Raw genomic sequence first — 22,977 nt, 5'->3', positions numbered from 1 at the left:
AAGAGGGAGAGGCCCCATCAAGGATCAGGCATATGCAAGGGCCGCTCAGGCTCTCCCTGGGGTGCACGCTGGTCTCGCCTTCCCAGACCGTGAAGGGCACGCCTACCTGCAAAGGGGTAAAGACGGGCAGTCTTCAGCTCCGTGGATGCGGGTGGGGAGCTAGTCTCAGGGCAGCACCCCTGCGGTGGGTCATCAGCCAGATAGGAGTAATCTTTATCTTTCCAGAGCAAGATCACAATTTGCAAACCAGATTATTGTTTCACCCCGCCCTCCGTGTTTACTGCTCTTTGATTAGCCAACGGCCCAGGGGTTCCTAAACTGGCCCCGTCAAAGGAATCACCTGTGGGCATGTCTTTTAAAATATAGATTTCCAGGCCTCTCTCCTGGAAATTCTGTTTCCAAAATCTGGTGCCAGGCCAGGAAATCCGCCCTGTTAATTGGTGCCCCAGATGACTCCTGTGATCTGACCAGTTTGGGGAACGGTGCCCCAGCCTGGTAGTTTCTAACTATGGCTGCATATTAGAACTCCTGGGGGAGGTTTAACAAAAATATACCTTTGTTATAGGAGGAAACATTGAACTTTGTCTGGGAAGGCTCCAGAAGTCTTCAAAGACATGGAGATGCTTCAGTTGACTCTTCCTGTGTGGATTTATCTATTAACTCATTTAATCCTAATAATTACCCTATGAAGTAGACTGTTGGAATATAATAGGCCAAAAACAAGTCTGTGGATTGGGGAAACCTAGGTATATTTAAAAGTTATTTAGGTCTGGGGCGCCTGGGTGGCTCAGTCGATTGAGCGTCGGACTTTGGCTCAGGTCATGATCTCGTGGTCTGTGAGTTTGGGCCCCGCATGGGGCTCTGTGCTGACAGCTCAGAGCCTGGAGCCTGCTTCGGATTCTGTGCCTCCCTCTCTCTCTGCCCCTCCCCTGCTCACAGTCTGTCTGTCTGTCTCTCTCTCAAAATTAAATAAACATTAAAAAAGATTTTTTTAAAGTTATTTAAGTTAATTAGGGAATTGCAGATCAATATCACAATGCAATATCACTTCATACTCATAGGTTGGCCATTAAAAAAAAAAAAAAAAAAAAAAAGCAAAGCCCAGAAAATAAGCCTACGTTGGCGAGAGTGTGGAGAAATCCAAACCCTCGTACATTTGCTGGTGAGAATGTAAAATGGTGTCACCACTGTAGAAATAGTTCGCTGTTTCCTCAAAAAGTTAAACATATAATTACCATATCCCCAGCAATTCCACTCCCAAGTAAATGCCCAAAAGAATTGGGAATAGAGAATAGCATTGTAGTCGGAGGAAACAGTGAAATGGCAGGCAGGCCAGGGAGAACGTGGCAGTTTTGGAGAACAGCACGTTTTTTAATACATGGCTGGGTGGGGAGTGGGAGAGAAAGATGACAGTGCTCTCTGATGCTTTCAGGTACGCAGCTTGGGACTTTACAGGGACTTTTTGTTTGAGGGGCTGGTTTTGTTTTGCTAAGTGGATTACAAGGTCCTCAAGCATAGATACTTTATATTTTAAAATTTATACTAATCTTTAATGCCTTATAGTACGTTTAAAATTTCTGTTTGCGGACATATTCTAATTTTTTAAAAAGGCAGTTTTTTTTTTAGGAGTAGCTTTAGCTTTACAATAACATGAAAGAAAGGTACAGAGCCTTCCCATAAATCCCCTGCCCCCATACATACATAGCTTCCCCCTTCATCAATACCATTGACCAGAGTGGTACATTTTTTAAAAAAAATTTTCTTTGTTTTAATGTTTATTTATTTTGGAAGGAAAGAGAGAGACTGAGCATGAGTAGGGGAGGGGCGGAGAGAGAGGGAGACACAGAATCCAAAATGGGCTCCAGGCTCTGAGCTGTCAGCGCAGAGCCCGACATGGGGCTCGAACTCACAAACCGTGAGATCATGACCTGAGCTGAAATCGGTCGCTTAACTGAGCCACCCAGGTGCCCCACCAGGGTGGTGCATTTTTTACCAAGGATGAACCGATATTGACACGTTGTCATCACCCATAATTTACCTTGAGGTTCACTCCTGGTGTTGCACACTCTATGGGTTTAGACAAATGTTTAATGGTATGTTTTTTTAATGTTTATTTTGGAGGGGGGCCGAGAGAGGAGGGGACAGAGGATCTGAAGCAGGCTCTGCACTGACAGCAAGCCTGACTCGGTGCTCAACGTGGGGTTCGAACTCATGAACCGTGAGATCATGACCGGAGCCAAAGTCTGACACTCAACCAACTGATCCCCTAATGATATGTTTATCATTAGAATATCATGTAGCGTATTTTCACTGCCCTACCGATCCTCTGAGTTCTGCCTGCCCATAACACCCCCTCCCCACTACCAGTGATCTTTCTATTGTCTCTCTAGTTTTGCCCTTTCCAGAATGTCATGTAGTTAGAATCATAGAGTATGTAGACTTTTCAGATTGGCTTCTTTCACTGGGTGATACGCATTCAAGCTTCCTCCGGGTCTTTTTATGATATGATTTATGATTTTATGATATGCTGAATGATATTCCATCGTGTGGCTAGGCCACGGTTTGTCCGTTCGCCTGCTAAAGGACATCTTCTTTGCTTCCCGAGTTTCGCCAATTACAAAACAGGTTTTTGTGTAGATAAACGTTTTCGGGTAAATACCAAGGAGTGCACTTGGTGGATCATACGGTAAGAGTTTTGTGAGAAACTGCCAGACTGTTTTCCAGAGTTGCTGTAGTTCTGTTTTCCCACCAACGATGGAAGAGAGTGGCTGTTGGCCCACATCCTCTTCAGCACCTGTGTTGTCAGTGTTCAGCGTTTTGACCGTCCTAATAGGTATGTACTGGTTTCTCGTTCTTTTAATGTTTAAAAAAAATTTTAATGCTATTTATATTTGAGAGAGAGAGAGAGAGAGAGAGAGAGAGAGAGAGAGAGAGAGACTGTGAGCAGGGGAGGGGCAGAAAGATGGAGACAGAATCCGAAGCAGGCTCCAGGCTCTGAGCTGTGAGCTGTCAGCACAGAGCCTAATACGGGGCTCGAACTCAAGAACAGTGAGATCATGAGCTGAGGGGAAGTCAGACGCTCAACCCACCAACCCCAACCCGACAGAGCCACCCAGGTGCCCTGGTATCTTCTTCTTTTAATTTGCATTTCCTTGATGACATATAGGGAGCATCTTTTCATATGCTTATTTTCCATCCACATATCTTCTTTGGCGAGGTGTCTGTTAAGGTCTTTGGCCCAATTTTTATTTAGGTTGTTTATTTTCTTACTGTTCAGGTTTATTTTCTTCTGAGTTCCAGGCTTGGATCTCTTGGCACGTCCAGCTTGTTACATCCCAAATGGAGCTTGTCATCTCCTGGATGTCTGCTCCTTTTGCAGTCTTCCCCGGTTGGGTAAATGAAGCCGCCCTCCCATTTGCTCATGTCAGCCGCCTGGGAGTCGTCTGGACCCCTTGCTCTACCTTGCCTCCCCCCTACCCATCAACCACCAAGGGCCATGCATGGACTCCACCTCCTAAATACCTCAAACATTTTTTGTTGATGTAAAATTTACATGCAAAAATTAAGCACACAATCCATTGGCATTTAGTACCCTCACATGCTGTGCAACCACCAACTTTATTTAGTTCCAGGGCACTTTCCTCACCCCTTCCTCCCCCCACCCCCGGAGGAAACCTTTTACCCATGAAGTTACTCCCCTCTCCCCCGCTCTACTAGTCTGCTTTCTGTCTCTGTGGATTTCCCTATTCTGGACATTTCATATAAATGGGTCCATGCAATATGTGACCCTTTTGTGTCTGACCTCTTTCGTTCAGTGTAACGTTTTCAAGGTTTATCCATGTTATAGCATGTATCAGTATTTCATCCCTTTTTATGGTTGAATAATCGTTCGTGGCATGGATATAACAGATTTTGTTTATCCACTCATCTGTTCATGGACATTTGGGTGGTTTCTATCTTTTGACTATTATGAAGAGTGAAGCTACGAGTACTCAAACTTTTGAGTACTTGTTTTCAGTTCTTTCGGGTATATAAATAGGAGTGGAATTGCTGGGTCCTATGGTAACTCTATGTTTGACTTTTTGAGGACACAACGAAATAATGAAAGCTGCGAAAAACCCCAGAAACCCAGTGTTTCTGTCACTCGGGTTTCAGCACTCAGTGCTGGCACAGGGCAACTTGTCACCCTACACACATGGTCCTGAGACGAACACAGTTCAGTTCAGGCCCCAGAGCGACACTTCTCTACAGAGCTTGCCCTATGTCTTCAGAAAAAAAAACAAAAAACAAAAACAGAACACCCTGAAGATGTATAGGTTTTGTCACCGTGAACTTCAGAGACAGACATGGCTTTGGCGTGCAGGGAGGAACTGAGTTGTCAAAGTGCTTAGCTAAGAGAAAGGAAAATCGACTTGTCAAATCCTTCCTCTCAGATAGCACGACTGCGATGGATCCCTGGACAACATGCTATTTCTCAGCAGGGCTGACTGTCCATTTTCTCGCTCCTCTTGGAGTTCTAGTTTCTGGTTCTGGGGGTCGTCACGAATTAGCGTAGTATTTACAGCATTGCACATGGTGGCTGAGGAATATTTTCGGGCATTAAACGCTTTCTATTATTCTTACATCTTTATATTTGTAGGTCTAGACGTCACATGTGTGAAGCATGATGCTTATCCTTTTCATTGGCAGCTGCATGGACACTGAACCCTGAAATTGCAGGTAGTTTCATTTTTATAAAATCATGTAGATTTAAAGTTTCAAAAAAAACCCAAACAGACTAATGAAGTGTTCAGTTCTCCAGTAGGAACTTTGTCTTTTTCTACTATCTCCTCCAGAAGGAGAGAATATTGGATCCAGAATGGCCACATTTTTTAGCAACCTGGGGCAACATCAAGGGACTCCCATCCCATCCTCTTTGCTTGGGAAGATTTTGCCTTCTTTCCAACCTGAGGTATGAGTAAGAAGCTTGAGTGAAGTCTTGGATGGGGATGTAGGGTATTCCTGCGATTATCGCCGAGGTTCCTTCCAGGAGGATTTCGGGAGTGGTAGATGGATGTGGGGAGGGGTGGGGGAAAGTTTCAGATTCATTGCTCCTTCCTGCCCAGAGTCTTAGAGCTCACGCTGTCCTGGTCTGGCCAGCATTTTCATTCTTTCCAGAAGCCTTTGGGGGCCATAGGGCTGGAAGGTTTGCGTTCTCAGAACCAGGATTTGGAGCAGTTCCCTCTCAACGGTCTTCCTTCCCACTCCAGACGCTGGAAAAGACTATCCTTTCTGACACTAGAAGAGAGTGGTGCGATCCAATGGGGACCAGGTCCCCTGCTCATTCTCCTTCCAATTATCCCATGGGTTATTAGAGACCTAGCTGTCCCTAAACTCAAAGAAGGGAGAGGAGCCCAACTCAGAAGCTGGGGTGGGGGTGGTAAGGAGTGTTGGCAGACAGAGGGAAGAGGTGTGAATAGAGTGAGGTCGGCCAGGGGAACACAGAGAGCTTGAGCTACGAATCAAAGCCGATGGTAAAACAGCCTTTGTCCTTGAGATCTCCCTGGATGGGAATGAATGAGCCACACACCACAGGTTCTTGGGACGGGCAATGTGGTGCGATTGAAAAGGCACTGGACTTGGGGATTTTAGACTAGCATTTGAATTCCACGGCTGCCCCTTAAGAACTGTGTGATCTTGGGCAGATGACTTCTCTGAGTCTCAGTTTCCCCTTCAGTACTACTAGCACAGGCTTTGGACTCAGAGAGACTCTGCTCCCAACACCTGCATGACCTTGGGCAAAGTGATTAACCTCTGAGTCTCAGTTGCCTCATCTGTAAAACAGGGGCAATAGCCCCTTGGAGCTGTTGTCGGGATTGAGTCAGATAACGGATGGGAAGTAGATTCCATCATTAATTTAGGATCATGGAAAAATGGTGCATCTGGGGCCAGGTGACACGGGTTTGAATCTGCCCCTAGCTGGCTGTGTAACCAGTCTGAGAACCAATTCCTGCTCTGTAAGAAGGGGCAGTAATATTTTCTTCATGGGGCTCTGATGAAATCAGGTGGACGAGAGCACTTTGTACAGCTCTGTACGAATGTGAAGGATTATTTCTGTTCTCCAGCTCACCCTCCAACAAAGGCTGAATAAGTACTGAATTGGCAACAAAAAGGGAGGGTGAGGGAAGGAATGTGAATCTTAGGGGGAGTAGCAAAAAAGCTCAAATAATCCTCACACTGTGTTTCTAACACTTTCCATTAAGCCTAAACTTCAAGGGAGAGCTCACAGCCATGGGAGGGAGGTGAGGAACCGGGGGGCCGGGGAGTGTGAGGAGGGAAAAAGAGCCCACGGCTGTCAAACCCCAGGAAGGCGGGAAAGGTCTTTGTCTGGTGAGGAAAAATGGAGTCTCTCAAGTCCCTGCTCCCTCTGCGTCTCGCTCTCTGACCCCAACTCCCTAGTGACCCACAAAACTCAGCTCCCGGCTTGGAGCCAAGAAATGCTGCCTTCCAATGCCCCCTACCTGGCAGCTACTAAGCAGATTCAAATATGCTCAGGGTCGGACTCCGCAGAGAGAAGACAGGAGCCCTGCTGTTCCCTAAGGGAGTGCAGCTTGCTCCTTCTCTGCCCGCCGCCTGGGGCAGAGACCCTCAAGTCAGGCTCCTCCTGGCTCCCCCAAACCCCATGCCCTTCACCTTCCCTTTGACAGGTCAGAACCAGGACCGGATGCCAGGGCCGGAGCCCTGCTGGTCCTGGGCTCCACTGAGAGGCGGGATCACGAGTGCCCTTCTCTTGGGAGCTCAGCCCATAGGAAGTGCCAGGGATATGTTTCCACAGATTAGTGCCTCCTGGGGTGAGGCAGAAGCAGGTGGTGGGAACAGGGCAAGGGAGGGAGCAAAGCCCAGGGAGCCCTTGGGAGGAGCCCAAGGACAGAGGCTTTTTTCTCTAGGCTCCAGCCTCCAGAACCCGGAGGCTGGGGGTTCCTCCAAAGCCCCCCTGCCTCAGTGCCACCCCTCGGCGACCGCTTCATGCCGCATAGCTCACGTCATTTGACTAGTTGTTGTAGTGATTACAGTGGTATCACAGTTTGACCAAGTTCTGCTCCAGATGTAGGATAAATTGGAGGGCAGGAGAAGGGATGCAGGGGCAGGAGAGGAGAGATGAAAAGCCAGCTAAAAAATCCAAGGGAGGTGCGGGGAGAGAAAGGAAGTTACAGCAAGAAGAAATAGATAAGCAACGGAGAAGGCAGCCTGGCAAGCATGCCCTAAATTAAACATTTCTAGAAGGTAAAACCTGCTTGAGATTTTCCCAAATCTGCATTTGTTAAGTCTGGCCTTAATAAGGGGTGGTTAAATAACCAGCGCGAGACAAACAAGCCGGGTAACCTCTAAGGCGGGGACAAGAAGGCAGTAAGCACTGGTCAGCCTAGGGATGCAGATGTTCAGAGGCAGGGAGAAGCCAGATTTCTGCTGGCCCTTCCCTACTCCTTGGCCCGTTCTTTGGTGAATCCGGAGTGATCAAGGCAAGAGGGTGATGTATCATAATGTGGTTTTGACCCAAGGTTTCGTCGACATTAGCTTTGCCCTTGAGTTAGCCTCGGCTGAGGTCGGGCACCCCTAATCCGGCTGGCTCCTTGACCTCACAGTTCGTGCAGGTGAGGAACTGGCTCCTGGTCTGTGTCAGCATTCTGGATAAACTTAAAGATGAATTTCACCTGGGTCTCGTAGGCGCGGACCGAGATTTTCTCATTGATGCCGTGGATGCTGCGGGAGAGATTTAGGGGAAGGTTGGAGAAAGCCAACCGCTTTAGCACAGGCCTTAGTGCAGAGTACCCCCGCCTCACGTGCCCTGAAGCCACTGGCCTTTGACCCTCCAGGGGTAGGAAGTGGGCACGGGGGAGAGGCTATTTGTAAGACGTGAGGTTTCATGTGACACGTAGGTCATCTTTCCTGGGTCCATGACCGTGGCAAAGAACGGTGGGGGGAAGAAAATACTAAAATCCTGGGGAGTTCAGAATCACTTCCTGCCCTGGAATCGATTTGATAATTTGTCCCCTGAGGGGAAATTATCTTTTTAATTCTCTTTCTCTCAGGCTAGAGTCCCCTGGCCCCCACATTGCTAGGGGCACAAAAGGAGACAGAGGGAGACTGCCCAGGGCACCTCTAGTGCACCTAGGAAATTTCCATCTGATCCTGTGCCCGCAACCAGCCTCCACACCACCCAACACACAACCACACCACACATGTAACCTCAGAGATAAAAGGAAATAAAGAGCAGCGGCCTGCGGCTCCAGTTAAAACACAAACAAAAACCATGAAAGCTGTTCTTGAGCTCGTGTTCAAAAACAGTATTTTCATTCTACTGGCAACTGACTTAGAGTGGGGAAATCAGGTCTGGATATGGTAAGGAACAGAAAGGTAGATGGAAGTCAACCCCCCACGCCCAAGGGCTAAGATTTTGCTGAAGAACCCACAGAGTAGTAATTCACATACAATAGTTGAAATTGATGATCATGTCTTAGATCCCTATAGTGTTTTCTTCTTCTTCTTTTTAATGTTTTATTTACTTACTTTGAGAGAAAGGGGGAGAGGGGAGGGGCAGAGAGAGGAAGAAAGAGAATCCCAAGCAGTCCCTGGATTGTCCGCGCACAGCCCGATGCGGGTCTCGACCTCGCGAACCTGAGATCGTGACCTGGGCTGAAACCACGAGTCAGAGGCTTAACCGATGGAGCCACTCAGGCTCCCCTATAGAGTGTTTTCTTCTGAGAATTCAAAGCATGTGTCCACCTTTGACCACAAGCGGGTCTGTTTCACTGAATGGTAACTGAGAAGTCTGGAGTCTCCCCTTCTGGGGAGAAATGACGTCCAGAGGGTAAGCATGCTCCCAAAGGGAAGAGGTGGAGGGATTAAGACCCAAGGGTCCTACCTCCACCAGAGACTTTCCAATCACCTGATTATCTCCATCCCAGAAAACCAGTGGCCAATTTCCACGCACTCTGGGGAGTGGCAAGGCTCTGGCCATGAGGAAGTTTGGCCAGTTGGGTTCTAGAAGTCTTCATTTTAGCTTGTGCAAACCCCAGCTTTCTCCTGTTCTGTGGGCTGGCAGGAGAAAGGGGTGGGGACAGGTCAGATGTACCTCCTCTTTGCCCCTTGCTCTCCAGACCTATTCCACTCACTCACCTCCGGAAGCTCTGAGGATTCAGGTAGAGGGGGTTGAACCGGTAGATGCCGGTGGTGAGGTTTGCATAGTGTCTGCTGTCTGTGTTGCCGATGCAAACACCTGGACAGAGAAAATGAAGGACGGTGAGGCTTGATGTGGATAATCAAGCCAAGATACTGGTGGGAGGTGGACTGGCTGGAAAATTAGGGCCCCTGGGCCAATAAGAACTTCACCCGGGCCCTCCTGGGAGCCTGTCACTCTGAATTTTTAACCTTCGGGTTACCCGTTCTCAACACCTTCTAAAACACCGTTAGGCCAGAAGCATGGGGTCTCCTCCCAAGGGCGTTAGTGAGCCATCCCCGAGTGATCCAGAGCCAAGTGTCCTCGCTCCACGATGACCAGGGAAGCCAGTACCTTCATTTTATACCCTTCCCCGGGCTATTTCGGAAATCTAGATATCAGCTCTTTACTGCCTCAGCTCTGTTACACCACCCTAGGTCAGAAATAAACACGCCCCCCCCCCCACGCCCCCGGGGAGTTTTACTATTATAAAATGCAGTCCCCTTAAAGTAGAACATAATTTCCTGTTATTTTCTGTTTTCCAAGAGTCAAACCTGAGGTTAGGAAAGTCCCAGGATGTTTATTCTCCAGTGTCTTGCTCTCCTGAAGGTAGGAGCAGCTCACCCCCTCTCCAGTGAGGGCTGGGCCTTGTCCCCGGGGGGAGCATTCTCTGAGAAAAGACCCCCTGAAGCACCCAGTGAAGAGTGGTGGGATGATCTGAGATGTTAGTCTGTGTTTTGTTTCATTTTCCACTTCCGGTTTCAAATGGGTAACTAGGCCCTTCAAACTCCTTGTTTTAGGGATTTCTATCAGTTGATGCCTGCTTATCTTTTTTCCCCGTAAAAGCCTAACCCTGTTAGGATTATGGCGGTTGCCCCAGAGGGGAGAGGGTAGCGTAGGGAGCTTTGAGAGCCAAGAGAGAAGAATCGGGGACTGTGAGGGCCAGGGTCCCTGGATGGTGGAGACCCAGCCCTGCTCTGTGGCAGGAGTTCGAGTAGGGGGCAGACCTCGGAGGGGATGGTTGCCTGGTATGTTCAGGGAGATGGGGTCTTATGTCTAGAGTCAAAGATCCCACTCTCCGGAATTCAGAGGGAATCTCTAACCTGAAGTGACTTTCTAGCTAGGTAATGGATGTCTCAGAGGGAGCCCCAAGGACCTATGACCACCCGCCAAGGGACTCCCATGTCAGGTTGCTACGTAAGACCTCGGGGCCTGATTCAAAATGAGGGTGGTGGTGGGGAGCCTGGAGGTCTCAGTAATACCTGAGGTTGGATTTCCTGAGGAGTGGGGCTTATAGCTAGATTTTGGTTGATTAAAAAACAAGGCTGCCCTTTTCACAGCTGATCTTGTGGATGCAGAGTTTCACTGGATGCTCTTTATGGGCCCATGCCTAGCACAGAGGCAGGTCCTAAGTATGTGCTTAGAAAGTGAGGGAATCTGTGATAAACCTAGATTTAAAAGACAAAACTGGACACAGGTCTTAGCATTATGGGCCATCCTCACATCGTGGACCAGAGATCCTCAAACTGTGGTCAGCCATCATCTGGTCTCAGAATCTCCTGAGGGAGGTTAAAAAGGCAGACTCCAGTGTCCTCTCCAGATTTGGTTAGGCTGAATCTTTGGGAGCCCTAACCCTTCACTGTAATAAGTGGCCTAGGTAACCCTCTTCCACTGTTAAATTGGAGAGCCACCATCTACCCAGTATAGGTACGGAAGGTATGCTGGAAGACCAGGGAAAGGGCATAGAGGCACTGCTGTCTGGGCTGGGAGAGGTGAAGGGGGTTAATGCAAATGGTAGAGGTGGGGAGGCATTTCTGGGCTGCAGATTCTGAGCTCTGTTGCTGAGCTATTATCCTTGCATAGATCAGAACCAGCCTGGGGGAAACTTGGCCTCTTCTGTGGCTCCTCAAGGAGTAAGGTGGGGGTGGGGGTGGGGGTGGGGTCTGGGCTGACCCTCTCCTCCATGCCAGAGTGGCTGGCCTAGGTGAAGCCAGGACCCAGGCATGACTGATCTAATTTATTGTTTCTGCTCTTTTCCTGTTTGCTTTCTGACTTCCACTCCAAGAGGAAAATACAGTTCCAGTCCCATCACGAGGGGAAGCAGCCAGATGTTTCCAGGCTGAACAGCTGGGGTGGAGGTGGGGCAGTAGACATTAGATAGGAAACAGTTCCAGCCCCTGCCTCCCTGTAGTCACAGATGATGAAGTCATTACCTGGGGCAACAATGTTGACTTCCGGGAAGACAGACCGTATGGTCTGGCGGAGCAGCTGGTAGCCCAAGGCCTGATGGTCAGAGGGGCTGACAGGTAGGGGGTCAAAGGCACTCAACACCTGGAACTGGACCCTGTTGTCAGCCACAATGTTCTTGACGAGTTCTAGGACCTTGAGGGAGCAAACAAATGGGAGTTTGAGTTCTTACTATCTGCTGTGCAAGTACCATATGAATCGAAATAGTCCTGCTTTGTCTCCAGCAAGGCAGGACTTTGGAGCTTACAGAGGAGCTCATTTTAGCACCGGGACCTCAATTTTAGCTGATTGGCAGTAGGAGATAGAAGAATTAGGTCTTCTTGGAAAGAAATCTACAGCACGGTAGATTTAGGTTAAATGTTCAGGAGGCTTGCCTTACAGCCATGAGGCAGGCAGAGAATTGGAAATCAGGAAATTGTGTGTCCTTCCTCTTGGGCCGTGAGTCATGGGCCGGGTGGAATGTAGAAGAGACAGCAGAAAGGGGAACTCAACCATCTTGAGGCAAGGGTGATAGATGTGATGACCTCATTCAACCTGGGAGCCACAGACAGTTGAGGAAAAGGTCACACACTTTTCTTTCTCCTCTTTGGGCATCCCTGCTTCCTGTTTGTAACTAACTGCACTGGAGCCAGGAAGATGAGCTCAACACAGACAAAAAGTCAGGAGTTGGGGGACTGGTATTCAAGCTCTCTCTTTGCTTCCTTTCCTCAGGAAGGAACCTGAGGAAGCTCCTAGAGAATTCAGTCTGAAACAACTAGAGCTGAATCTAGCACAGGTCCTGGTCTCAGGCAGGACGTAGACCAGACCCTGAGGCTCAGGTCACACGGAGCCTTGTGGGAATGGACCAGGAGGCTGGTTTAGGGTGGTCCCCAAGCCCACCCCACCACACAGGGAAAGCCCCAGCACTAGCCTCAACTCATTCGATCAGCAATTGCTTTAGAACTGCTTCTGTCCTAGAAAGGGGGGTGTCCCATGGCTGAGGATCACCTGCACGGGGGACATTATCTCAAGGGTACTCCTTTTTAGGTCAGTGTCCCCTAGAAGTATGCTAGGAGCTGAGTCTGGAAAGGAAATGAAGGTTCCTATTTCTGGCTTAGAAACCACCATTGAGCCAACCCCAATTCCCCGCTGTTGGATTAGCTGGAAGGAGGATGGACAACTCATTTATCTGAGCTTATTTTCGCTCTACACTTCTGTCTGAAATTCTCTAATATAAGAATTCTAATGCATAGTTTTGATATATCCTCAACCAACTGGGAGGCTCCCAGTCATCCCCTGTAAGGTGGGTTGGGACTGTGCCTGCTGCCCCCTGTCCCAAATTACTTGAAGATTCCTGCCCCCAGAAATGGAAGAGGGCACACATGGGAGCCCCCCTCAGTGAGAGGCCACAAGAGACCAAGTTTCCTACTAAGTGCTAGGCCAGGTCCTGACATAAGAGGAGGGGCTATGTCTACCTCATTTCTGTGTTTCTGTGTTTCTGGGCAGGAGCATAAAAGCATGTGATGAATGCTGGATACCAGAAATTTAAAAGATATGAGCCAAAAAAAAAAAAAATAGTTGGAGTTGTCTCATGAAGTAACTTGTTCAGGGTTATACAGTGAGTATCACTGGGCTGGGTATATGAATCTGGTCTCTGACTTCACAAGGGTGATGATTTACTGTCTCCAAAGCACATAGAGGTCGAGGTGATCGGGAGGAGGGCCAGAAAGAGGATGGTGTTCTTTCTTTCTTTAAAGTTTGTTTATTTTTTAAAGTAATCTCTATACCCAATGTGGGGCTCTAACCTACGACCCTGAGATCAATGGTTGCACGGTCTTCTGACTGAGCCAGCCAGGCGGCCCAGGAGGATGGATTCCTTAGTGGTATGGATTTTAAGAATCCAGAATTTGAGGAGAGGATATGAAACTGATGGAGAAGAAGCAGGGACAGTCTGAGCCTGGAGAGGGGCATGCACAAAAATTGAGCAGTGACACCAAACTTCGTGCCACGGACAGCCACTTATAGTCGTGTGACCTGGGGCTAACTGCTTAACCTCTGTGCCATCTGCACGCTCACCTGTTAACGTCAGGATGAGAGGAACACCTACCTGGTAAGGTGGTTTTGACCACCACTGGAATTAACCTACGTGATGTGCTTGGGCCCGTTCCTGGCACACAGTAAGCACTCAATATATGCTAGCTGCTATTTGTTTAGAATAGAGGGGCCAGCCTGGGCAATAATCAGGGGCACAAGGATGGGACTAAGAGGAGGGACCCGCCGGTGGTAAGAGGGACCTCGAAGGTTACTTTAAGGCACATTGGTCTCTCATTTCTCTGAGCTCCTACAGCCCTTACCGCACATTCCCACGCCATCACGTGTTCCCTCTGTTTTATGTGTAGATATGTTTTCCCCTCAAGGGAATGATAAGTTTGTTGAAGGCAAGGACAAGGGATATCAACACCTTGGTAAGGTCTCTAGAGTTAGAGTTAGCAAGTCCAGCCTCCATCTTGCTGTAAGGCGAGGCCTCTCACAGACACTCACGAGATTACCATCCAGCCTGTGCTTGAATTCTTCCATGGCAGAAAGTGCACCATCACGAGTTACAATCCATTCTGCCTTTGAGCAACTTGGTTATGAATGTCTTCTTTTTTTTCGTGTTTATTTATTTTTGAGAGACAGAGGGAGAGAGAGAGAGCTGGAGTGAGGGAGGGGCAGAGAGAGAGGTGGATGGGGGACCTGAAGAGGGTTCTGCACTGACAGCAGAGAGCCAGATGGGGAGCTTGGACTCACCAGCTGTGAGATCATGACCTGAGCCAAAGTTGGTTGCCTAATGACTGAGTCACCCAGGCGCCCCTCTTTTGTGTGTGTGTGTATTTACTTTGAGAGAGAGAGAGCATGTGTATATGTGAGCGCATAGTAGGGGAGGGGAAGAGAGAGAGAGAGGGAGAGAATCCCCAGCAGGCTATGGAGCCCCATGCAGAGCCTGACACAGGGCTCAATTCCAGGAACTGTGAGATCATGACTTGAACCGAAATCAAGAATTGGATGCTTTACCCACTGAGCCACCCAGGCGCCCCTGAATGTCTTCTGTGCCCCTGCTGCCTGGTTGCCATTCCCAGGTTTTTGCTCTATCTCAGGTCTCAGGGTAAATGTCGCCTTGGAGGACTGACTCTGTTCCACCCCCACTTCACAATCGCTTTGGGACCCATCATCACATGATTTTCTTTATGGTACTTAACCTCTTAAAGTATTTGATTACTTGCTTATTGCTGTCCCTTCCCCACTAGAGCGTAGTGCCACCAGAATGGGAATCTGGGCCGTCTTGCTCACCATTTCCCCAGGTGTTTAGACCATAGCAGCCACTCAATAAACACTTGGTGAAGAAATGAAGAAAGCAAAGAATCTTGTCTACCACACTCTAGATCGGTAGACATCCAACCTCTGAGAAACTCATTATCATCCAAGGTACCATATTCCCAAACTCTCCTTTAAGTGGGGGCTTCCTGAAACACCTCCCAGTAGCCTTATTTTTCTCCTTGAGGCCCATTCAGCACAAACCTTCTACAGGGTAGCCTGGCACATTTCGGAAGACTGTTCTTCATAGACAGGTGCCAGGGACCTATTTACAGCCACAACATGGGAGAACCCAGTTAGAGGTGGAGGAAGAAGGTTCTGGGAACTGTTTATGCTCCTGCCAGATCCAGTCCTAGGCCCTGTACCCTTGGCCCTCGGACCAGCACGATATCTGAGGACAGAACCCGACGCATGGAACCAGGGCATGAGAGAGAGAAAGGACCAGAACAAAAGGGTGCTGTGTGCTTTCAGGATGATGGGAGACTTTCCATTCATTCCTCACTGGGGCAGGTGGGCAGGCTGGGTCCAGGGATTTCATGAGATAGATTGGGAAGGGCACTATGGTGCGGGAATAGAGAGGAGGGAAGAGTGCCAGAATCTGGGGAGACGCAAACCCCAGCTGGTGGAAAACAGCCCTTGGAAAGGGCATGGAGTTGGAACGAGGCTGGAAAAAAACTGGTTGAAAGAAGTTCAATAGGGGGAATTCAGTGATTTCCTGGCCCCGTGATCCTCCAGGGAGAGGACAAAGGTTGGCACTTGATGAAAAGCAGCAGAGCCCAGGGCTCACACCGGTCCCAGCTTCCCCCGAATGCTGGGTGACTCTGGGCAGGCCATCAGTCCATTGCCCCCACCCCCCTGCACTGAGGGGGTGTGCCTCCCACCCTGCGTGAGGACAAACAAAACCCTCAGGGTGAAGAACTTAGGGAGAAAGGACCATGAAGTCTAAGGGGGGCTGCGCCTCGAGGATCCGCATCAGAGACTCAGGGAATACCACCTGCCCCTGCCCCTGCTGAATTCTGGAACATATCATTCATTTGAGAGTTGTTGGGTTGCCTCTTAAGGTCATTTTTTGAAGGATTAGATTTACCTTTTGAACTCTTTTTTTTTTTTTTTTTTTTTTTTAGCTTAACCTGCCTTTTAAATAAGCTAGCCTCTCCTGAAGATGACAAACATTCCGAATAATGTCTACTCACCCTTTATCTTTCAGCTCAAATGCCACTTCCCCGGGGAAGGCTTGCCCACCCCCATGCCAGGTCTGGTTCTCCGTTTGGTTCTCCACTAGCACTTGGGCCCTCTGCGTCAGGGCACAGCTCGCAATTACACACTGATTTTAATAGTTTTTAATTTGGTGTTTGTAGCAGGCCATTGCGAGGCTCTGTCCTCAATCCTCTTTACTTCTAATTTTGCACATCCTTCCTGTGGGATTTTATTGACTCCAGAGGTTTCATTTATGTTAATAACACTCCAGCCTGTATCTCTTGTTCATTCACTCTCCAAACCCGAGGTATTTATAATTGCCTATTTATAATTTATAAGCTTCTCAAACTTCTCGACCATTACGTTTCTCTGTGAACTTGCTCTGCTTCCTACACTCTTGATCTTGGTTAAAGGCATCGGCACCTGGCCAGCCACCCAGGTCACAAACCTTGGAGCCATCCTGCCTTTCGGTCTCCCCGTGCCTGGGACGCACGGCATTCTGCTGACCCCATCTCCCACGTCCCTGGCAGGTGCCCTTCTCCGCCCCATCACCCGGGCCCAGTCCACTGCCTGAGAGGCTGTAACAGCTTCCCAAACACCTCTTCCTATTCTGACACTTCCTCTGCATTGCCACCAGCACCAGCTTCCTAAAAGCACAGCTGGGGACATCACGGCCCTGTTGGAAGACCTCTAACGGTTCCCTCTGTCCGCCAATCAGAGCCCCAAATCCTCAGCAAGGTACGCAAGGCCCTGACCCCCACGCTACAACTCCGTTTTCACCACCTGCCACTTTTGCCCGGTCGGTCCTCTTCTTTAGCCTTATGTTATTTTAGCCTGACTCTGAACGCCTGGCTTCTACAAGGTGCTGTTTGTCCTTTCCATTGCAGCTCAAGTTTCTCCGTCAGAAAAGCCTCTCTTGACCCTCAGAGGTAGTGACAGTTCCCTTCCTTGCACTGGTCCTTCGGCTGTTCACCCCTAATTGTTTTAATCGTCATCCGGTGTGGCGGTTCTGGAACTAGCCTGCTAGATGTGCAATCCTGGGCAAGTCACTCACCTGCTGTTGTTTGTTTGTCTTGTTTTGTTTTTGAGAGAGAGAGAGGGTGCAAGTGAGTGAGGGGCAGAGAGAGAGAGAGAGAGAGAGGAAGAAAGAGAAATGGGGCTCATGCTCACCCCAAGTGGGGCTGGAGCTCACCCGACGTGGAGTCAAACTCACAAACCATGAGATCACGACCTGAGCCGAAGTCAGATGCTTCACTCACTAAGCCGCCTAGGTGCCCACTTACCTGTCTTTTTGATCTGTGCCTCAGTTTCCCTGTTAAAGAAGGATGATACAATTCCTACCTCATAGTGGGCGGTGGGCATTCAATGAGCATGTGTACCCTTAGGACAGTGCCACACGCAGTTGTCACCATTTATCAGTATTCATCTCCCGCCCCCAGGCTCCCTGTACCAGAGGTCTCCTATTCCTAGCCAGCTACCCAGAAGCCTTCGAAAATTGTCGATGTTATTGAACAAGTCAACAAAAGCAGGTGGGCCGGCCCTGGGATTGCAGCTAAACCCAAATCCAGAGGACCACACCTCCCTGACACTGAGCCAGTTGTTGGAAACACAGGTTACGTACCTCCTGGACTGTCTGTGCAGGGTCAACCCGGAAGTTGATTATGGCCTGGGCCACCGGGGGGATGACATTCACCTGGAGAGGGAACAACAAACCCTGGGCTGAGCCACCCGTGCTCCCCGCCCAGGAAGGGCCAACCATCCCCAGTAGAGAAAAAGGAAGCTGACTTGATTGAAAGGTCCAGGGCTTACGGTTTGGCCAGCCCCTTGTCTTTTCTGGGCCCTTGACAAGTGGTAATGTTCAGAGCTAGAGATATGTTTCTGTGTTAGGTCAAATCTCCATGCTTCTTGGGCCTGAAGGTGGGGGGTCTTGGGCCTGGAGAGCTGCTCAGAGCAAGACTGTTTTCTCTGTGACCACCCGGACATGTCTCTTTTGGCCCCGTGCAGCGCCACTGGCAGTCTTGTGCCTACGCTGTCTTTCCCAGGGCGCCCAGGACATTCCCGCAGCGGTTACAGCTTACTTAGGACAGGGCACCCAGAGACTCTGCAGGCCAGTCATGGTGTGTTTGCTCCCCGAAGGGGACGATGAGGGTGGTTTCCCATGTCTAATTGCAAAATTTGACTCCGTTCTCTGCCTGACCAGGAAGAACACAGGCCTAATTGGAGAAGAGAGTTAGGCTCCGAGTGGATTTTTTCCTCAGGGGCCATGAGAGAACAGATGCCTCGACTCTGAATCTTTCTTTGCACTGGTTTGGTGCAAAACAGCACCAGACTAGGGACAGAAGAACTTGGGCTGTTATAAAGCACCTGTGTGATTTTGAATAATTATAACCTGTTGGTGCCTCTGTTTCCCAAATGGCGATTGGAACAATAGTACTAGGAGAGCTGTGAAAAGGATCAAATAGAGTAACAAATATGAAAGGATTCTGGACAGATAAAGTGGGATTCAAATGCAAGGACACAGTACTGTTATTCTGGTGAACACTTTAAGGCAGCTGAAGACAGCTCGGGTCTGGCCGACGCACTGGACGCTTCAGTCAGTCATGCCAGGAATTCACTGGGGTGCCAGGCTCAGCCTGGGCCCAGATTACCAGAGCTCCGCAAGGCCACACTGTGTGCAAGGTGAACGGCACTCCTTAACGTTGTGCTGGTGATACTGGTAGTAACTGGAAGGGTGTCACTTCTCTCAAGTTCTCAGAAAGGCCTAGGCCCAGGCTAACCAGTGTGGCTGTGACTTCCTTCGTCCCTCCTTCCTTCTGTCTCTCCCTCCCTCCCTTTCCTTCTTTCACAGGCTTCATACCCAGCACAGAGCCCAATGTGGACCTTGAACTCACGACCCTGAGATCAAGACCTGAGCTGAGATCAAGAGTTGGACACTCGACTGACTGAGCCACCCAGGCACTCCATGGCTTCTTCCTTTAAACAGAGATGCCCCTTAGTGGCTAATCTAAATGGAAGTAGACCAGTTTGCCAAAAAGTAGTTCTTGGAAAAAAACAATCACTCAAAACCTATTACTGTGAGAGTAAACTTTATAGAATTTATGTTTGCTAAGGTTACCCATTATTTAGTGTATTTTGGGAAATGACAATGTATACATATTATGTGTTGTATATATCACGAATGTTATCATAGATTTTACAAATGGCAGGTGAGTTTCTCTCTTTCAACACAGGGTAACACTAGGGGAAAAGACATTAGTCATTCATTAAATTTGTTAGGTGGATAAATCTTCCAAAGTATGATGAAGAACAATCAAAAGAGCCTTGATGGTATACATGTTAGAATATTTAGTCTACGTGACCAACATGCTAGGTAAATGTATAACACGTTGAATGAGTATAGTTCACAAAAATTAACTCCCAAACAACCCTCCTTCATACTAGTGTAATGGTTGCTTTTGAAGGGGTACGGGCCCAAGGAACCTGAGAGGGGCCACGGACACCCCCCGAAATACACATATATAAAACCTGGCAATTTCAGAGGGTTTATGGACCGCAGCTAGAACACCTGCTCTTGTGGCTTACCCAACTGATATCATTGTACAATTCAGCACTGGGCCTTCCTATTATTCAAACTGTAATCCGAGAAGGAAGAAGGAGACAGGAGATAAAGCCAAAGGGTAGAGGGCTGGGTGGGCAGTGAAGAAAAGGTATAGGGGAGGATCCAGGAGATGTTACCTTGACTCCTGCATTGAACATGGTGAGTGCCGTGGTGGTCCTGACCAGTGCATTGGTTATGTAATTCCTCTCTATTAACCTAAAGCAAAAGGACAAAGATCAGACAATAGGAAAACCATCTAATGTGAAGAAAGAACAGGTTGAAGAGCACCCAGTTTCCTGAATCTTGGAGATCTTTAAGACTAAGAGGGACATCCTGTATATGAACTAGATGTAGCATCTGGTGGCTAAGGGATAATTAGTCAAGCCCAGTTAAGCCAAGGAGTGGGGACTGGGTAGGTCTGGTGGGAGGGGAGGATGAGCGAGAAGGAAAGAGAAAACTTTACCTGCTTACAAGGGGCCCAAACAGCCACAGGTTGCTCAAGATTATATTGGTAGGGAAGGGAAACTGCAAGGGAAAGAACCAGGTCAGCGGGATCTCAGAGGCGTCAGCCTACCAGGGTCACTGTACCTGAGGCCTGGGTCTCTCCCTGCTTTATATCTGCCTTGAGGGCCCTCAGTGGTAGCCTCCAGGATGGGTGGGAACAAGTTCCCAAAGGGTGCCTGGTTGTGTCAGGTCTTAGGGTCTCAGAGAAGCACTAAAGCCCTGGGACCAAGCCAGATCTTTAAGCCTTGGCTCAGCCTCTGGCTGAAAACAGGTGAGCACGTGCAGAGCCCTGGTCAGCAGTGGGCCCTTCTCTTACTCTAGAAGCTACTCCTCGGCCACCCTTTCTTCCCCTTCCACAGCTGACCAGGAGCGTGTGAGACTCCTTCTCCCACCTCATGTGCCAGTTCCTGCAATGTCGTTTTCAGTAGTCCGCTTCCAAACATGTTCGGCATTGGTGTCTGCTCCAGCCTAGAAGAGAATGGGGTTCTCAAGACTTCCCCAACCCCAGTCAAAGGTGAGGGGTCTGAAGAGAAGGAGGGAGACAGGATTTTTCAACAGGCCTGGTGAGGATGTCTCTCATTCACCTTCCTATCACCTCCACCGACCCACCCATTTGGAGATCTCCAAGCACAGATGGAACCACCTCTAGTCCATCGGAAGAAGCTGCCCCTGTCTACCAAGTCCAGGGAGGCACCCCCACTGTCATGTCACCTACCACACTGTAGCACAATTATCAGTCTCTGCTGTGAACTGTGAGTTCCTTCTGGAAAGGGACTGTCCGTTTTTTCCACCATTGTATGCCCATCACGGGCACAAAGCCTTACACACTGCTAGATCATTGGTTACATATTTCACTGACTTAATACAGATCTTCCCACTTTGCTAAGAAAACCCAGCCAGAGGTGAGACCCTGAAATGCTCACCTGCGGCCTGCAGCCCTCGTGTCCTGACCTAGCTTTTATTGGCCAGCTCTCGCTTGCGATATGGATAAACCCTCTTCTGATCTCTAGCCCCCGCCTGGGTACTGGTGGCTCTGTCCTCTCTGTGGCCCCCGTCGTGGCTTCTCAGCCCAGGTTCAGGCCAGGCAGCTTAGCCCCTTCAAACTCAAAGTGGGAGAGCGCCAAGTCTTCCAACCCGAGTCTGGCAAGGGGGCAGAGGCAGGTGTTGCTTACCGGCTGACGGCGGCTGCGAGGATACCAATGGTCGTCTCCTTTGGAGGAGCTGAAGAGTGGCCTGGAGTCGTGTTTACTTGCAGCATGAGATTAATTGCCCCCTTCTCTGTGACTGCAATGCTGTAGGAGAGGATCAGAGAGGGCCCTCCTGACTTCCTCCCCCCTTGGGGGGGCAGGGCAAGAGGGGTAAAAGAAAGAGTTGTCTTAGTATGGCCCACAGACACCAGGCTGGGGTCATCTGAAATGGGATGAGAACACCTTCCAAGGTGGGGGCGGGGGGGATGGGGTACTTTACTCACATGGCAAAGGGCTTCTTGAGGTTGGGAATGAAACCATCCAAGATGAAGTTACCCTCGTCCACAATGAAGGCCAGCTGGACACCCCTTGCCTGTAGCAGGGCTGCAATCTTCTGAGCCCCATTGTGGCCTGAGATCTGTAGACATCGAACCCACAACCACAGTGCTCCTCAGCCAGACCTCCAACAGCTAATGAAGACCCATTCAGCATTGCTAGGCACTCCAGAACCTCCCTTCCCAGTCTCCTTCTTGGGGTGGGGGAGAGGGAGGGCAAGGGCCTTACACAACCCTGCTTCACAGAATCTTGGAATGTCACAGCTGAAAGGGCCAAATTGCCCTCATTTCACAAATGAGGAGACTGGGACCCACAGAACGAGGTGACTGGCCCAAGGTCAAAGTAACTGACATCACTGGAAATAAAACATTGATTCCTTGCTCCCTGTTGGTTCTCTTTCTAGCACACCAGTGTTTCTCAGTGTCACTGATGGAACACCTGCCCGCCTCAGATATTACCAGGGAGTCTGTTAGAAATTCAGATCTATGAGTATCACTAAATGAAAGGAGGCAACCTTAAAAGGCTACATACTGTATGAGTCCAACTATATGACATTCTGGAAAAGGCAAAACTATGGAGAAACTAAAAAGATCAGTGGTTTCCATGGGTTGGGGGAGGGAGAGAGGGATGGAGAGATGGAGCACAGAGGATTTTTAGGGCAGTGAAACTACTCTGTAAGAGACTATAAATGGTGGATACGTGTCATTATACAATTGTCCAAACCAACAGAATGTACACCAAGAGTAAACCTTAGTGTAAACGAGGCCTTTGGGTCATTACAAGTTGTCAATGTAGGTTCATCAACTGTCACAAATACCACTCTGGTGGGAATGTTGATTATGGCGGGGGCTGTGCATGTGTGTGGGTAGGCGGTGTAAGGGAAATTTGTCAACCTTCTCATTTTTGCTGTGAACCTAAAACTGCTCTAAAAAATATAAAGTCTTGTAACAACAAATTCAAATCTACGTCACAGGGCCTGGGAATCTGCATCTTGGTCAGGGGATTTAGACAGTTTTGGCACACAGATACCTAGAGAAGGTGGCAAACCACCACACCATATTCTGGAGACCCTACAGCTGGGAAGCAAGCTGGACTAGAGTTAAACACCTTCCCCCCCGACTCCAAATAGGGGTCCTAGAGATAGTTTATGGGGTAAGGAGGCTCTACCTCCTCATCATGGCCCAGAGCAATGAAGAAAGATCTTCGGGGGATGTAGTTTCTGAGCAGCAGGAGCTCCAGAGCCTGCAGGATTGCCTGGGGGATAGAAGCACAATGGAAGAAGGAGTATCAGGGCATTGGCGACAGTCAGCTGCCTGCATCAGGACCGGTGCTATCAGACAGACTGTCTTTAAAGAGAACAAGCTCAAGTGGTCCTGGGG

At 49.1% G+C, this 22,977-nt stretch overlaps 1 protein-coding gene across 1 annotated transcript in view; it reads right to left on the bottom strand.

Moving 5' to 3' along the window:
• Positions 1-7,616: 7,616 nt before the first annotated feature.
• PM20D1 (peptidase M20 domain containing 1) overlaps positions 7,617-22,977 on the bottom strand; it is a 28,232-nt gene continuing 12,871 nt past the window's right edge. The window contains exons 4-13 of the mRNA XM_047076436.1: positions 22,766-22,852; positions 21,547-21,680; positions 21,248-21,367; positions 20,468-20,543; positions 20,035-20,096; positions 19,709-19,787; positions 17,595-17,666; positions 11,410-11,578; positions 9,157-9,256; positions 7,617-7,740 (exon numbers count right to left, since the gene is read on the bottom strand). Coding sequence (XP_046932392.1) covers positions 7,617-7,740; positions 9,157-9,256; positions 11,410-11,578; positions 17,595-17,666; positions 19,709-19,787; positions 20,035-20,096; positions 20,468-20,543; positions 21,248-21,367; positions 21,547-21,680; positions 22,766-22,852 — 1,023 coding nt within the window. The remainder of the gene's footprint in view (positions 7,741-9,156; positions 9,257-11,409; positions 11,579-17,594; positions 17,667-19,708; positions 19,788-20,034; positions 20,097-20,467; positions 20,544-21,247; positions 21,368-21,546; positions 21,681-22,765; positions 22,853-22,977) is intronic.

This window comes from Lynx rufus, unplaced genomic scaffold (assembly GCF_022079265.1).
Source record: "Lynx rufus isolate CCGP_SWC_20201006 ecotype Redwood Valley unplaced genomic scaffold, mLynRuf1.p SCAF_15, whole genome shotgun sequence".
NCBI classification, from domain to species: domain Eukaryota; kingdom Metazoa; phylum Chordata; class Mammalia; order Carnivora; family Felidae; genus Lynx; species Lynx rufus.
This window is presented reverse-complemented; position numbering and strand designations above follow the sequence as displayed.